The 16,299-nt window shown below is 34.2% G+C and overlaps 2 protein-coding genes across 3 annotated transcripts; one reads left to right on the forward strand and one right to left on the reverse strand.

The window, feature by feature from the left end:
* Positions 1 to 7,132: 7,132 nt before the first annotated feature.
* Positions 7,133 to 7,550, reverse strand: LOC119637426. Its single transcript, XM_038033447.1, has 2 exons — positions 7,393 to 7,550; positions 7,133 to 7,310 (listed from the first exon to the last, which is right to left on the reverse strand). The coding sequence occupies exons 1-2, from the start codon at positions 7,548 to 7,550 to the stop codon at positions 7,133 to 7,135; spliced, it is 336 nt and encodes a 111-aa protein (XP_037889375.1).
* An 886-nt stretch (positions 7,551 to 8,436) lies between these two features.
* On the forward strand, positions 8,437 to 14,866 carry LOC119637290 (histone-lysine N-methyltransferase Suv4-20). 2 transcript variants are annotated; one of them, XM_038033224.1, is made up of 3 exons: positions 8,437 to 9,100; positions 10,186 to 10,962; positions 11,035 to 14,866. In XM_038033224.1, the coding sequence occupies exons 2-3, from the start codon at positions 10,435 to 10,437 to the stop codon at positions 14,683 to 14,685; spliced, it is 4,179 nt and encodes a 1,392-aa protein (XP_037889152.1). In that variant the 5' UTR covers positions 8,437 to 9,100; positions 10,186 to 10,434; the 3' UTR covers positions 14,686 to 14,866. The 2 variants fall into 2 exon arrangements, with proteins under 2 accessions (XP_037889152.1, XP_037889151.1); XM_038033223.1 differs by having other exon boundaries at positions 10,422 to 10,962.
* The last annotated feature ends 1,433 nt before the right edge of the window (positions 14,867 to 16,299 follow it).

Below are 16,299 nucleotides of genomic sequence, written 5' to 3' on the forward strand. Positions count from 1 at the left end.
GTTAGATCAATACTTGAGTACGCCCCGGTTGCCTGGACTTCCTCCTATAGATGCTACGTAGATTGAATAAAATCCGCACGAAGCCAATTCTTGGTGTTCGTCCTTAGAAAGTCATGTTGGGATCCGCCCTTGTCTCTTTGCCTCCTTATGAAAATAGGTTGCTTCTGTTATCCTTACCGTCATTTGAGAAATGTCGATTTATTCTTGTTGTCTCCTATTTAATTACGTTAATTAATGGTACTGTTGATCCGTCCACAAGCTTAAATATATTTGTGAGCGGTTTAACCCATTTTGAGTCAATTGAATTCGACTGTTCGAAAGAAATTTCAGTTGAGTTTCATGTGTAAGTTAATAAAAAAAATTTAATTTAGAAATCTGGAATGCTCCCAAACATATCTGTTTGTCCATCTGTCTGTCTGCGCAGTTACGGATACCGAAACTTTCAGGTAAATACCTAGTGTTGTCGCATTTACTGCGTATAAAAATAAGCTGCTCAGTTGACTCTTTTCTCCGCGACACTCATCACATGGCACCCGTGCAACCATCTTTAAATAAAGTTTGTCGTATGTGTAATTTAATCTTTAGTACTTTCTTCTTCTTTCGTCTTCTATATCCCGATATTTGTCTTTCTCGTCTTGCATGAAGGCGTCTCGATCTAGTCGAAGCTCACGAGCATTTTCGTTTAAATGAAAGCCACAATGACCTGGAATCCAGACCAGATGACATGCATCAACATCAGATACAGTGAACATATTATGGATTTCAAATACATACATATTGTGGGGATCCTTTTTTTAAATAGGATAAGGGCCGATCTACTGTCCGACAAAACCACAAGTTTTTTGATACCACTTGATACGGCAAGATGAGCAGCGTGTCTAATGACTAAAACTTCGGTAAAAGTTGAAGAAACCTGTTCCAGAATTACAAATTTTCACAGTAATTCCAGGGAGTACTTGACCACCGCGAAACCTGACACTCCTTGACCAACCGAGCCATCAGTAGCATCAATTTTGAAATCGTTGTTTTGGTATGACCAAAGACTTTCCCAACGTGAAACTCAAATATCTAACTGGCGAAAATTCTTTTTTGCGCTGACTGTTAACAGAAAAGGACTAAGTTTATTTTACATATACTTTGCACAGGGCTCCAGAGTGGGATAAAGTTGACTTTGTCGAAAATACGATAAAATTTTAAATAACCGCGTGCGCAGCTGCTGGATACTTTACATGCCCTAGAGACCATCATCTGAAAAAAAACGATTTGATAATTTTGGCTTTGAGAATTTCCGTAGCTGTGTTAGAAGTAAAGCCCTCTCAGAGATTGGCGATTCATCGGATATAACTTTAAGGATGGGAATCGGTGTGGAGGGTGAGAGACCTGTACATCGTTTTAGCAATTTGTTTTGAAAAGACTGCATTCTTTTACGTACGAAGGCAAGTCATCAGATTGACTTGACGTTAGACCGAGATTGACAGTCGTTACGAACTTCAGTGCTAAGTTCTTGGATCGCTAAACTTGCATTAAACATCCTACATAGGAACCTAATTGAAGTCTTTTGGTTAACTAAAATCGACCAATTCGAATCGAAATGGATCGAAATGTGCATGCACTTCCTAGAATCTTTTGCAAAATACATTGCGTTGAAGCTAAGGTTAAGTTCTTTGTAAGCATGGAAAAAGAGATCAGCTTTAGTAGCACGATTTTCAACCGTCTCTTTAAAAGATTTACCAGTAGAAATCAATGGGAAATCATAAGCATATTGAAAAATATATGTACTGGCATTCTCAAGTTGACGCAACTTGGGCGTATATAGACAGAGGTCTAAGGCAGCTGCCTTACGGGATGAATCTCAACCATGTCAGAACGCAGAGCTAGGATACGAAATGAAAAGAAAATTTACTTTCCAGAATTTAGTAAGATCAACACACTTATAGGCCTTGTTGATATCAAGAGAGGGCATCACAAATTTCCATCCTTCTTCCCCTCGATATTGTGAAAATTAAATCAATTATACACATGTTGATAGATTTGAGTTTTTGGTACGCAAAAGAACGAACAAGTACGGGATTATACGTACAGAGAAAAAGGATGACTCTTTCCCTTACCATGGGATTTATAATTTTCATGAGAACCGACATGAGAGAGAGAGAGAGCCTGTAATAAACTAACTTGTCAAGATTGTTCCCAGCCTTTGGAATCGAAACCATTTAAAAACTAATGTATAAGCGAAACCGATTTTAGAAAGTACTTTCACACTTGTCAATGAACCACTCGATGCGTCAACAATACAAATATTCACATAAATATTTATCGAACTCATTGAACATTTAACCGCAAAAATAGCCTTAAGTGGCGTATTCATATAATCGAATGTAAACAAAACAAGTAAAACCCCTAAAATAGAGCATGGACCAACATTAAACACCCTAAACTTTAGCATAGTTATTCGCAAAACGAGTCTTCAAAGCAAGGTATGTGGAAATGGTGAAAAAGTGTTGCGCTTCGAACCATTTTCACAAAACAATTGATGATATCACTAAACGACAAACATTTTCAATAAAGTTAAAAAAGGAAAGAAAAGCCACAATATGCTCTATTTAATCATTTATATGCTTTATTCACTGCTGCTGTTGCTACTTTTTGTTGTTTTACCGATGGCTTTGCAATTAGCATAGAATTTAACGTTGGCTCTGCAAATAGCAGAGAATTTAACGTTGGTTATGCAAATTAGCATAGAAGTTAACGTTGCTTCTGCAAATAGCACAGAATTTACCGACGGCCTTGCCTTTTTAACAGATAATTTAAATACTGCTTTGCCTTTTTAACAGTGAATTTAGGTACTGCATTGTTTAATTTGATAACAAAAAAAAATTATGGCGGTCTACTTTTAGGCTAACTTAACAGCAAACAAAGATCCAACTCTGTTAAAATGAAAAGCCGTCGGCAAAACAAAGGAAAAGGAAAAGTAGTGAAAGTGAAAACTTTAGGATATTTAGTATCTAACAACTTAAATATGGTAATTAAATGTAGAGGAAGATGGTAGAAGAACAAAAGCGACCAGACCAAGTCAAAGAAAAAGAATCGCAAACAATCAAGAAACCATTAATAAAAAGAATAACAATTTCTTTTATATGTATTTTTATAAATAAATAAATAAAGCTATTTATATTTAAATATAAGTAGTTTTTATATAAATTACTATACACTTAATAACTAAAACTTTCCTATTGCTGTATATTCATTTATATAAAAACTAACCGAAAAGACTAATCTAATTTTCTGATCCTAATCCCGATTCAATAAAGTTTTTAAGAGGAGTTTGAAAAACAACAACCTCCGCCGGTATTTCAATAAATCAGCACACGTTAAATGCCAAAGGTTATAATGGTCTGCTAAGCAAGTACCGACAAAAAGCTGACTTTTTTGACTTTAACGCAAAATGCATTGTCTTATATCTATATGTTTTTATAATTCAATTAAGAATTATATAGCATCTAAAAATTCATAAACAAGAAATGTGTAAAAAGAACTTTTGTTTACAAAGCTGTAAATATATATGCCGAACAGGGACGGAATTATTATACAAAACATTAGTGGAATCTCATATTAAGAAGAAAGAATTCTTGGTTATATTAAAATCAAGATTATTAATAGTTAAAAAAAATCTTTCCCCAAAAATCGTTCTTTAATTGTAGAGTATTCCTGCCTTTGTTTTTTGTTAACTTCCGGTGAAACTGCTCTTTGCATTTTAACAATGTGTTTTTGCCGACGGCTTTGCATTTTAACAGAATTGAATCTCTTTTGTTTGTTATTTAACAGAATTGAATCCCTTTGGTCTGTTAAGTTGGGCATTTAACATAGCTGAATGGCGTTACCATTTAAGTTGTTAAGTTGGGCTTTTAACGATTTATTTATTATAAGCGACTCTGGCCAGATATCGATCGACTGACTGTCGTTTCATATAAATCTCTTAGCTGAAACTGTATTTATTGCATACTTTTTTTTTTTTTAATATTTTTTTATAGTGCTGTCCAATGGTATACGTCAAATTTTATATACAAATATAAAAGTATGAAAAAAAAAATAAATAAATACAAAAATCCGCCCACAATAGGAAAGAAATTGTAATTGTCAGCACATAGAAGATGTTGATCTAAAACCTGGAATAAATCATCGCATATTCGTCCCAAACACTTATTTGTCCTACCACATCCCCAAAATTGTAAACAATTAGTTAATTACAGGTTATCGGATGTCAACGAGTGAAGAATACATTGTCCGAGTGTGAAAGTTGTTTGAAGATAATCAGACGCTAACGGCGAATGACCTACGGAATAGAAAGTGTCGGATATTTGGGACATGAATAAATGGTTATGAGTAAAAGTTTTTGTATGTAAATGTATGAAGGGCGGGTAGTTTAACTGGTAATATTCGTGCCTATTTCGAAGACCCCAAACTAATCACTCGGAATACTAAATGTCACACACTTGAGCGCTTTATGTAAGGACATTCGTAATCTGCAAAGCTTCAAGCAACGTTCCTCAAAAGGCCTCAACTTATGAGCTGGCTGCCATTAATCGTTTAACGAATTACACTATGCTGGCATTTGTGTATGTGTATGCATCCGACGTCAGACCACTAACCTAGTTAAATCCAATAATCTACCATGGGCCGTGCTCCTCATTCAATTTTTCTAAAGAGTACATCTTTGTTAAAAACTCCTCGCGAACTACAACGTAATTAATGAGTTAAATACATTTAACGTTTAACAGACTGAATGGCGTTACCATTTACGACAATATTCGCATCATTAATAGGATCTCGCTTAGCAATGAATAGTGATGCTCAAGAGAAATTTTCATAAGTTTTATCTAAGAAAATTTCTTTGTGTAAAAACGTCGGATTATTAAAGGATATCTTGCTATCATTGTTTTTTGGTGTTTATTAAATTACTTTATTTTAACTTAAAAAACTTGTACTTTTTGAACGAATATTTTGATAAATTTTCAAAACAAATTTTAATGCTAACCTAATTAATACTTCAGTAGTTCAAATAAGATATCTCTTAAATTACATTTTTTTCATTGTTACATAAAAGTTGATTATTGAATTTTTTAACATATTTATTTTCCTTGCCGCCTTGAATTTTTTATGCTTCGCATCAATTGGGGTTACGTGGTACAAGGGTACATCAAGTTAATACGGATGTATGCAACGGCTAGAAGGATTTCAGATAGACCCATCCTTTGATTTCGAATCGTTGCAGAATCATTCTCTAAATTGCTTCCAAGTTTGTCCTTCCGGCTTATTTGCTTGTGTTCAACCTACATGGCGTAATTTTTCAGATATTTTGACGAAATTAGGTACGCTGACGTGTTTAGCTTAAGAACAAACGCTATTGAAATTTTTTTGGATTACACTACTTTTTCGACCATATCCACTATAAAGACTTATTTTGAAAAATCGTTATGTGAATAACTATATTAAGCGAAATGATGTGGAATATTTAAGGGCGTGCATTCTAGTGGTTATTATTATTTTTTTTTTTTAAGCAACAACATTCTTTCGGTTATCATGTACTAACTGCTAGTTAAATCATATTATTACAAAAACGGCAAACACCTGTTTGACCTGCTACCACTAAGTAAATTTTTAAGCTATCATAAAATGGCAAAAGAAAAGAAAATTGAAACATGAAAACTAACAACCAACATAATTTACCAACGAACAATTTCAACTGACTGCTGCATCCGATGGTTATTTGCAAAATTTTCAAACAATTACGCTATATATTAATTCTCACGAAATCGAATGTAATTCAAATTCGCTTAGTTTTTTATTGTTACATTGACATGATATACGACTAAAGTCATTAAATATATACGAGCATTTCTCTAAGTGATTCACTAATTTGGTGTAGAATTGTCAACAGAAGTACGAATATGGTCCCATGTAAAAATACTGCAAACCGCATCAAAAATTGATTATGAGAGATTGTGAGCTCACAAAATATCTAATATAAATAAGTGAAATGCTACTAACTAAATTAATGGAAAATAATAAATTGAAAGCAGTGCAAGATTTAAATCTGATTTTAACGATTTTCCGTTCGATTAGTAAGTAAGTATAAAGGCACACACTTGACTAATGAGCCGCAAGTCATTCAAAAAGCTAAGACGATTTGGTAAATTCAAAAGAGTATCCTGAAATTCTAGGGCTCCGTGTTACGAAGAAGTTTTATTAAATTTTTCAACATATCCATTGAGAATCCCATTATCACATACACAAAGAATTAGTATTATATATACACGCATATATACAATGTCTATCCAATAGACTCTTAAACCAAAGCTTTTATTGTTATTTAGTATAAGTTTCATATAGTTAAGTGTAACTTCTATTAGAGAAGATATGTTGAAAAATGTTTCCCTGTTGTGTAAAAAGTGGTCACATTATCAACTGAACTCGCTATATTAGTATGAAAACATTCTTTACTATCTCTAAATATCTATTCCGTAATCGCGAAAAATTTCACACTAATTGTGGAATGTCGAAATACCAACAAATTACTCAACAAATTTTTGCCAAGGAATTTTGAAAATTGCAGCTTTTTTCCATATTAGAACTTTTCAATATAAGTCGTTATATGGGGAGATCAAACTCGAAAATAGTGGTCGCCAAAATTTTTACTAGATAAAAAGAAAAATAGATGATGCGATTTATCTGCTTATGATTGAGTGTTACATCGGCAGTGAACTATCTCGCAAAATGCGTATTTGCCTACTAGCGCGTTATGTAGATATGCAAAGAATCGAATATATTACTTGGAAGAACCAGATTAGGCTATATACTGAAATTGTTTGGAAAAAGCATGATTACATCGTACTGACAAGAAAAGCCAAACCAACTCTTGCATTGTGGACCATCATTTATGCAACTATGTAAGTATCATAAAAACTATAAAAAAGTCTTTAATATAAAAATTATTTTTTTTTTATTATTAAATAATCGCTAATTAATCTTGCAAGTCATTATGTAATAAGATTGTATAATGTGTATGTAAAATGTTTCATTTAGTCCTTTGGGAAAAATTTCCTTTAAGGTTATGGCTCTTGCAGAATTGGATATACTAAAAAGCAACAGGACAACTACTGAAAGGCCAAAGGAAACACCTGGTGGAACTTTCTCCTCCATAATTACGAGCTTCATTGTAATAACTGGTTAACCATAGTACGTAAGTTCCAAAAATTATGAAGAAACTAAGCACACCGAAACCAATTTGATAAAATCGTGTCATCTTTTTAAACCTGCAATTAAATACAAAACTCGAAATATAAATTGACCAGCAACAGCGAAACTTTTACAATTTTTTTTATCGATTATGCGTACCATAGCATTTGGTTATGAACTCCGTTTATGCGTGATTTATGATTACAATTACAGCAACGTACATCATTTAACATATTCAAAAGATCTGATTTTTGTTTTTTTTTATAACGACAAAATATATCACGTATTTCGTCGGTAATTTCTTCTACATTAGTCATGGTATAAAATAAAAATGTATTAAAAAAAATTTTTTTTTTGAATTTAAAAGGACAGAAAAATTTTTTAATTTTTTAAACAAGAGAATTTTATCAAACAACTGACGTCGTTTCTTCAACTCAAACTGATTGAAAAATTTCCTAAGTAAAATTGACATTTTGTAACTTGCATGTCGTTACTTAACAGTCAATCAATCTTGAAGATTGGCTACATTTTTACAACGCTGTTTTGCTCATTTTAATTTTTTCATTTTATTTTATTTTTTACGATTTTGTAACGCATTTTACACATTATTTCGAATTCACTTTCATTAAACAATTTGTTTAATATAAAATTACGATAGGAAGAGTACAAATTGTCGTATTTTGAAAATGCAAAGTAGATAGAACGTAAATCTTTTTGTTTACCAAAATGTTATTGATTTAAGGTTCAACGGACATAAATCAGGAACATAGAACTAGAGAATTTAAAAAAGATTAATGGAATTACCGTTTAATATAAATGTCTTTCACATTGTTGTTTATGATTGCGAAACTTCTTCAAATATATATACTATAAATAATATAAACATATAAAATTATAAATAAAATCGCAAAACTTATTTCACTTTGTTTGACCGTGAAAGTCGTCTACCTTTTTTTTTGCAGTAGAGCGTTATTTCACTTTAAATCATAATTTAATTTGAAATATACGTGATAGAGTATTCATTGATTTATTATGTCTAACTGTAAAATAACAGTAGCTGAAGCTGCTTAGATTATGCAAATTAACCAATTATTGCTATGGTAAGGATTTCTCGTGTGCTCGTGGCAACACTGTTTATAGTAACTATTTTCGTACTTTTTTTTGCACAAGAAAACTGAAATATATGTGTGTTTAGCAATCGTGAAAAAAAAGTTATAAATTTCTTATATTAATTTGAGTTAGAGTTCTGTTAATATTCATAATCAATTGGTAAAACCAATTGAATTTTAATTAATTTCAAAATAGGAAAATAGAAAATATTTTCTTGAGCTGGTGTAACAATTAAGATTGGCTAGTTGAATAAATATAACGCAACTTTTTCGCAGTCGAATTGTCCAACAAAAACGGAGAAAGGGGAAAGTAAAAAAAAAAGCATTAGACGAAACATACGGCGACGACTATAACGTCCAGAATTCGCTCAGAAAGAAGAAAAACTTTTTTTTTATTGTTATATTTTCTGTGTGTGCAAAAAGACGTGTTTGTGAAGCCACATCGCTTACATCGTTATCGTTGGTTTCTTTGTGTGGAAAAGGTGTTTATAAGGAAAAATAATTGTTAAGCAGCACAAAATGAATTCCAAACAGCGTTAACCGACCTACGAGATTGGCTAATGATGAGACAGAATTGTTAAGCATAGAAAACACTGAGAATATAAAGAATCAATCCAAGGAAATGTGAACTTGAAAAGGTCTTTATATAGAAGAGCAGCTTCAGTTGAAATAAAAAAAAACATCGACTGAAAAGAAATTGAGACGAAAAGCAAAGGCACTTAAGATTTGCTATATGAAAACTATTTTCTCAAACAAAGGTAATTAAAAATGACCCCAGTAAATTAACAAAATGTCTGAAATTTTATTAGAAGGAAAGGTAAAGAAAAAGCAAATAGTTAATTTGCGGACGGACGCCGCCATTTTTCATCTGCATATCGACGAGCGTTCAATTTTTTTCATGCCTAATTGCATTTTTTTTTAAAATATAAATTCGCCGCGTGTGAAAGAAACAGCTGTTACTTGTCGTTTTATAGAAATATTCATTGGCGGAAGAGAGACGACAAGTATGTATTCACAAATAACAGACGATTTGTTGATTTTTAGGGTTTTTCTTTGTTGACATCTTCGCTGCTTCGGTTCTTATTTCATGTGCTCCTTGTATGTATACATGTTTGCATGTGCTTAAAACTTTTTATGTGTTTCATGTCTTTAAAAATCAGCTGAGTATTTCTTATTTTAATATTATTAGAAATTTCCTAATATATTCTTTTTTAAATATACTCTTAAACCCTTTTCCTTTGTTGCTGTGGTAGGTTTATTGGTTTCGGATGTAGGTACATTAATCGATAATTATTTAACTTGATAAAGGGGCTTTGGTCTATATTGATTTTTTTTCACGAATTTAAATTTCTTTCCTCTATAATGCAACAAAATGCCCAAGGCACTGGATTTAATATTGTGTGTGCATATGTATAACTCCCAAAGCAATACAACTCTGCCATAAACCTGTTAACAGCTGTTCTTCACGTTTATTTAATTTATTTTCTTAAAATAGTCGTTAAGATAACAGCTGTTACTATGGTTGTCGAGATTTCTTGCATTGATATTTATGATTTTTTAAAAAATACGAAAATTAATAGAGTTTAAATAGCGTTTATATATTAACGATATTCTTTACGTTTTTTTTACCTGCCCAGGCATTGTTAGCCCTCATAACCTACAACTCTTTTTTTTTTTTGTCAGTGCCGCTCATGAAGCTACGATGCTGGGCAACTATGGTGTATGGCAAAAAAAAAAAAAAATTCAAATTTTTGTATTGCATACGTTACAGACTGGGGATGAACTTTTAAACGGTTTGAAATTTGAATATCAAAGACAATTTCTTTGCTTTACTTTATAACAGCTTTCCAACTGACATGTATAAACAATGGTTTGAACACTGATGTCTCACTGATGACATCAACTCTGGAAATCTTGTCATTAGCCTTGTTATCTGTAGTTAAATATCATCATGAAAATGAGTTTGTTTTTGGGTCTATGCCAGCTCTAGTAGTATCCTAAGCTGTGAAGAATTCACCCTTTTTCTCTTGATACAAATCGTTTAAACCGTTATTCTTGTCCTCCCACTTTTGATTTTAGACTGTCAAACAGAATGGTTGTTGGTTCACATCACAGCCGTCGTAGTGAAACTGCTAGTAAATACGCGAATTCCTCAACGGCTGCCACTGCCACTATCCCAAATACTGCATTGAGTGGTGTCACTGCCAAAACTACTACACTTACACACTCAATGTCCTCAGCATCGAACTCAATCAATGGCCTCTACGCGAATGGCAACACCAACGGCTACCATTTACCACTTAGTGGCATCAATGGTTCCACCAATAGTATTGTATCCCGCTTGTCTCAGTCTACGGGGATGACACCGAAAGAGTTGTCCGAAAATGATGATTTGGCCACATCGCTTATACTCGATCCCCATTTGGGTTTTCAAACGCACAAAATGAACATACGCTATCGCCCGCTTAAGGTTGATACTGCACAACTTAAAGCCATCGTGGACGAGTTTATATGTACGCAAAACTATGAGGTGGCCGTTAAGAAAATCTTTAGCGGTCCTTGGTTGCCAAGAAGTTTTAAGAACAAAAATAAAATTTCCATTAAAAGACTGCATGATCATGTAAGTGGAAAATTAGTCGAATGGGTAATAAACTTGAACTTCTTCAAAGTTGTTTTTTTTTTTTCTTTTCAGATAATACGCTATTTGCGAGTGTTTGATAAGGATAGTGGGTTTGTTATTGAAGCCTGCTACCGCTATTCTTTGGAAGGCCAGAAGGGGGCAAAAATCTGTGCCACAAAAAGATGGTCGAAAAATGATAAAATTGAGTGTTTGGTAGGCTGCATAGCTGAATTGTCGGAAGCAGAGGAGGCGGCCCTTTTGCATGCCGGCAAAAACGATTTCTCCGTTATGTATAGCTGTCGTAAAAATTGTGCACAATTGTGGTTAGGTCCAGCCGCATACATCAACCACGATTGTCGGGCCAACTGCAAATTTGTTGCTACTGGTCGCGATACAGCTTGCGTTAAGGTTTTACGCGATATTGAAGTGGGTGAAGAGATTACTTGCTTTTACGGTGAGGACTTCTTTGGTGATGGTAATTGCTACTGTGAGTGCGAAACGTGCGAAAGGCGCGGTACAGGTGCTTTTGCTGGTAAGAGGGGTAGTGGCCAAATCGGTATGGATTCTTCGTTAGCTTTAGGACTGGGTGGTGCCTGTTTAATGGGTGAGGCCAGCGCCAGTAGTGGCTATCGTCTAAGAGAAACTGACAACCGCATCAATCGCATCAAGAGTCGAGCCAATTCAATTAACTCAACAAATATAGATCTCGCTAATGGTTGTTCAGGCGACACTAGCCACGCTGCAGTGAATGGAGGTATGCAGCAGTTGAATCATAGTAGCAATTTCAACAATGCTCAGCATAACAATGGTAAGAAAGTGGAAGCTCACTTGAGTAGTGGTGGCTTCTTAAATGGGGAGGGTATGAAAAAGTCAGCCGCGGTGGTTGTCACTCCGCTGACAATGCAAGAATTGAGACAAAAAGGTATGACGAAATATGATGCCGAAATGATTATGGCGAATGCTATGCAGCAACAACATCAACAACAACATCACCATCATCATTACCATTTGCATTCTCATCAACAACAACCAGCGAGTCAACCCGAAAGTTTATCTATCGCAGGATCGCAACTAAAATTAGAGGAGTCGCAATCACGTACTCACAGAGAATCTCTAAGGAAATCGGCTCGTGTTAACAGTACTAGTAGTACTATCTCTTCGGGGTCTGTGGATGATTTTGTTGCCATAGCAAATGTAAGAGGACAGACGACAAAACCTAACCTAGTCGACGTGCCTAAAGCAGGGGCTTTAGCTACAAACAATGGAGCACGCAGAGCTTTACGACGCTCAGCTCACATTAAAGGGAATAATGCAGAAATCGTAAGAACTGCGTTGACGACAAAGCCTACAACGCGTCACACACGTTCCACGACCGCCGCTTTGGCTATGAAAGGTGAAACAGCAGAAACAATCGCTTCTTCTTTTGCTAGTGAAGAAAATTTCGTTGTTATTCCAGCATTGGAAACACAAGAGAGCGGAAAGGATATTCTAAGCGATGAGCTGTTATACGAACAGAATCCTCCAGGTGAGAATCTTTCGCATAATCACAAATCGGTCAGGTCTCTAACAGGTAGTGAAGCATCCACAACACGTACACTAAGACACCATCATATGACGGCGTCCGAAGAAATTAATAAAAACAGCGTAAACTGTCACCATAGTAAATTTTACAATAGTTGTAGTATTAAGCAACAGCTGCCGACGACAACCACAACCGCAGCGGCAGCATCATCAGTTATATTTAACAATATCAGAACACATCATCATCATAAACGCAAAATAAGTGAAGTTTTAGTAGTTGCAGATGAAACGCATCCAAAACAGAAACAAAATTTTGTAGGCGAATTCGTGGAAAGCGACAGGGAAGTAGGTGACGGTTATAGATGTAACAATAGCATTAGTGTTAGTTATAGTAATAACGACAACGTTGATGATTACGAGAAAGCAGGCGGTAGATATTTAAATACTTTTAGACTGAACAATAGTCCTGGATATAAAAAGAATTTAATGAACTCCTTTGAAGAAGTGGCCAAAGTAAATTCCAAAGCTAGACATTCCGACTATATGGATGTACAGCAGCAGCAGCATTCGAGACTCAAGCGCAACGGAGGGAGAAAGAACAGTCCCAGTGACGACGCTAAAATTCTTCTTCTAGGCGGTAGCTCTACCGGTGGTGGTGGTAATGGTAGCGGTAGCAGTATATCGTTAGGGAAACGCCATTTCGGTTGCAATGATAGTAACAGTAGTAACAGCTGGAATTCTTTGATTGAAAAAACTTACACTGAAAACGATGCTTTCAAAGCGGAACCTCTATTGAAAACGCCCGAAAGACGTCTTAAGCTTACTTTGCGGATGAAACGTTCACCAATTTTGGATGAGGTCATTGAATCAGGTACTAGTTTAAGCGATGAAAGCAGTAGCTTTACTGGTACTTCTATCTGTAGTAGGGGTTCATCGCATTCGGAAACAGTTGAATATGAAATTTTACGTATGGAAGGTATTACTGAAAACGGTAATGAATGCGAAGATCAAGAAGGAATGCCACTGAAACGCAAAAAGCGCCATAAGTCAAAGGAAAGAAACCATCGCCATCATCGTCATCGCAGGCATCATAGACATAATTTAAGTAACGATTTACATGAAACTATACATGAAGACGAAAAAGAAGATAAGGAGGAGATCCAACATGAAGCCAAAGAAACGAAATCATCTAAATCGCCACAATCTGCATCGATAAATTTACCTGTTACCTCTTTAACTCCACAAAAAAAACGTTTACGTTTAATATTTGGTAATGAAACGCATACCATAGACATTCCACCACAAACTGCCGCCACTACTAATGACGAAACGAATGCCGATGATAGTCCGCTAAATAATTCGACATCATCTACCTCACTGCAAACGCCCTCGAATACCACAAAGAACAGTACCACGCAACATCCTGCAAAAGTAATAAACACTAGCTCAGACACTTCGTCTACCTCATTGGTGAATCTATCATTGACTTCCTCTACCGAAGCTTCCGCTTCAAAATGTTCACCTTTGTCTACGTCTACAGCATCGAATCCTTCATTTACATCAGACTATAGTGGTATCGAAAGTAGCGGTGTTAATGCGGGTCTTTTTTCGCTGGACGAACCATTAAAAGAACCACTTAATTTAACAACTTCTTCCGGTAGTTCGATTCTGCATAAAACTCCTTCAAGTATATTCAAAAATCACACAGCTCGATCATCTCATTTGCCTTTAACATCCTTTGGCTCTAATCATACACAAAATAATGCGATTTGCACAGCCAATATTACTGGTGCTGCTGCTGCTACTGCTACTGCTGTTGTTACCACTACTCAAAGCGCCGTAACAGCAGCAGCGACAGCTTCAATATTTCTTTCACAAGCCATACCCAAGCATACTTTTGGGTCATGTGCTCTCATTGCACCAACATTTGCTCGCAATCTGTTGGTTTCGTCCAATCCCTCGACACCGGGTACTTCTCCTCTCCGTAGCTCTATACCCCAAAATTCTAGTTATAATGGCAGTAATAACGGTATAACAGTTAACAGTCTAAGTAGCTGCAATTTACCGTTAAGTCTCACAACCACTTTAACATCAACAATATCAACAGCAACAACAACAATAACATCATCCACAACATCAGCGACAACATCGGCAGCAGCAGTAATAACTTTAAAAAAATCGAACGATCTTTTAACACATTGACCGGCATTACAATTACTACCGTTATATGTATAAAGTTTTCCGTGTGCAACAGTTTCTGGTACATAAAGAGATTGAAAAACGAAGTCATAAAAAACGATATATCCGCCCTTTTGAACTTACAAAAAGAAAAAAAGAAAAAACGAAAAAAAAAAGAAAAAGAAAAGAAAGAAAAAGGAAAAGAAATATTTCATCTTTCTTTCAAAATAGTATATTAAATTATTAACTGCCTGCTGGATATTATATATACATACGTATATATATATATATATATATATAAACTGCATAGTATATACATATATATGTATATATACATAATATTAACATTAGCATAACAACAACTGCTGTGCTAATACGAAAAACAGTATATTTTGTTCATTGTACGTACATGCAGTTATATGTACATAAGTTAGGTTTTAAGATTATAGGAAAAATGTTGCCTTTTTTCCCCCCTGCTCTTCCTTTTAATTTTCTGTTTGTTAGAGTGGAAATTATATTAGCCATAAACTGTGACCAGATGACTTAACATGATTTAAGAAAAAAACCTAGATACTTTCTTTCGCTAAGACATCTGAAAATTATATATATATATATATATATATATACGCACATGCATGCACCTAACTACATAAAACGTATATGTACACGGAGCTATTTTAAATTTAATTTATTAAACACATTGTTATGTTTGTCAGCTGTTTCAATTGAGCGTTTTAACCGACTTAAGCGGTTTGCTTTAAGCATAGTTGAAAATGTTTTATATATATTTTTGAAATTTCGTTGAATTTTTGTCGGTTGTTTATAAGCGCCCTCTATCCACTTTGTTACGTTAGCGATTCTTCTTATTTATTTTATTTTTTTTTTTTTTTTTTTTTTTTTTTTTAAATTTTACAATCGAACTAATTTTGTATCTTAATAGGTTACCGAACCATCGTTGTGGATTTATTAATATTGAAGATATATGAGAGAAATTATTCGTTCACATCTGATCCCTTGTATGCCACAACTGTTACCAAAGAAAGAAATTTATCAAGACGGCACTTGAATATCCAAACAACCAGAAATTTGACAAAGTTGACGGCTTTAATATGGAGAATACGGATCATACAAATTATCCTAGTATATTAATTTTTAATTTTTATTGGATTTGATTTAACCGCGTTGGGAGCCCGTCGCAACCCTCCAAAAAAAAAAAAAAGAATCGCCCTATACCTGATACAGAATAATAAAATCAAATAATCTAATCTCCATTTCGACCGTGTTCAGTTATCATGTTTTATCAGCAAGAGAATTTTTTTAGAAAAAAAATCTAAATAAAAAAAAACTCAATTTTTTTTGTATTCTGGGTACTTTGCAAATTAAAAAATATTAATTTAAAAATTTATTTAAAACAAAAAAATTTTTTTATATACTTGCACACCTACGTGAGTTTTTAGTTACGCCCATTTGGCGTTCAAAAATGTTTTTTTTTTTTTTTTGTTTCTTAATCAATTTTCATTCGCGTTTATGTGATCAACATCGAGTTTTTGACTTAAGAAAGTACACAAAGAAAAAACAATGTTATGTACGTTGAGTCAAATTTTTTAATGTCTGTTTGTACGATCTTTAATTGCAAAG

Source organism: Glossina fuscipes, unplaced genomic scaffold (assembly GCF_014805625.2).
Source record: "Glossina fuscipes isolate IAEA_lab_2018 unplaced genomic scaffold, Yale_Gfus_2 59, whole genome shotgun sequence".
Classification (NCBI taxonomy): domain Eukaryota; kingdom Metazoa; phylum Arthropoda; class Insecta; order Diptera; family Glossinidae; genus Glossina; species Glossina fuscipes.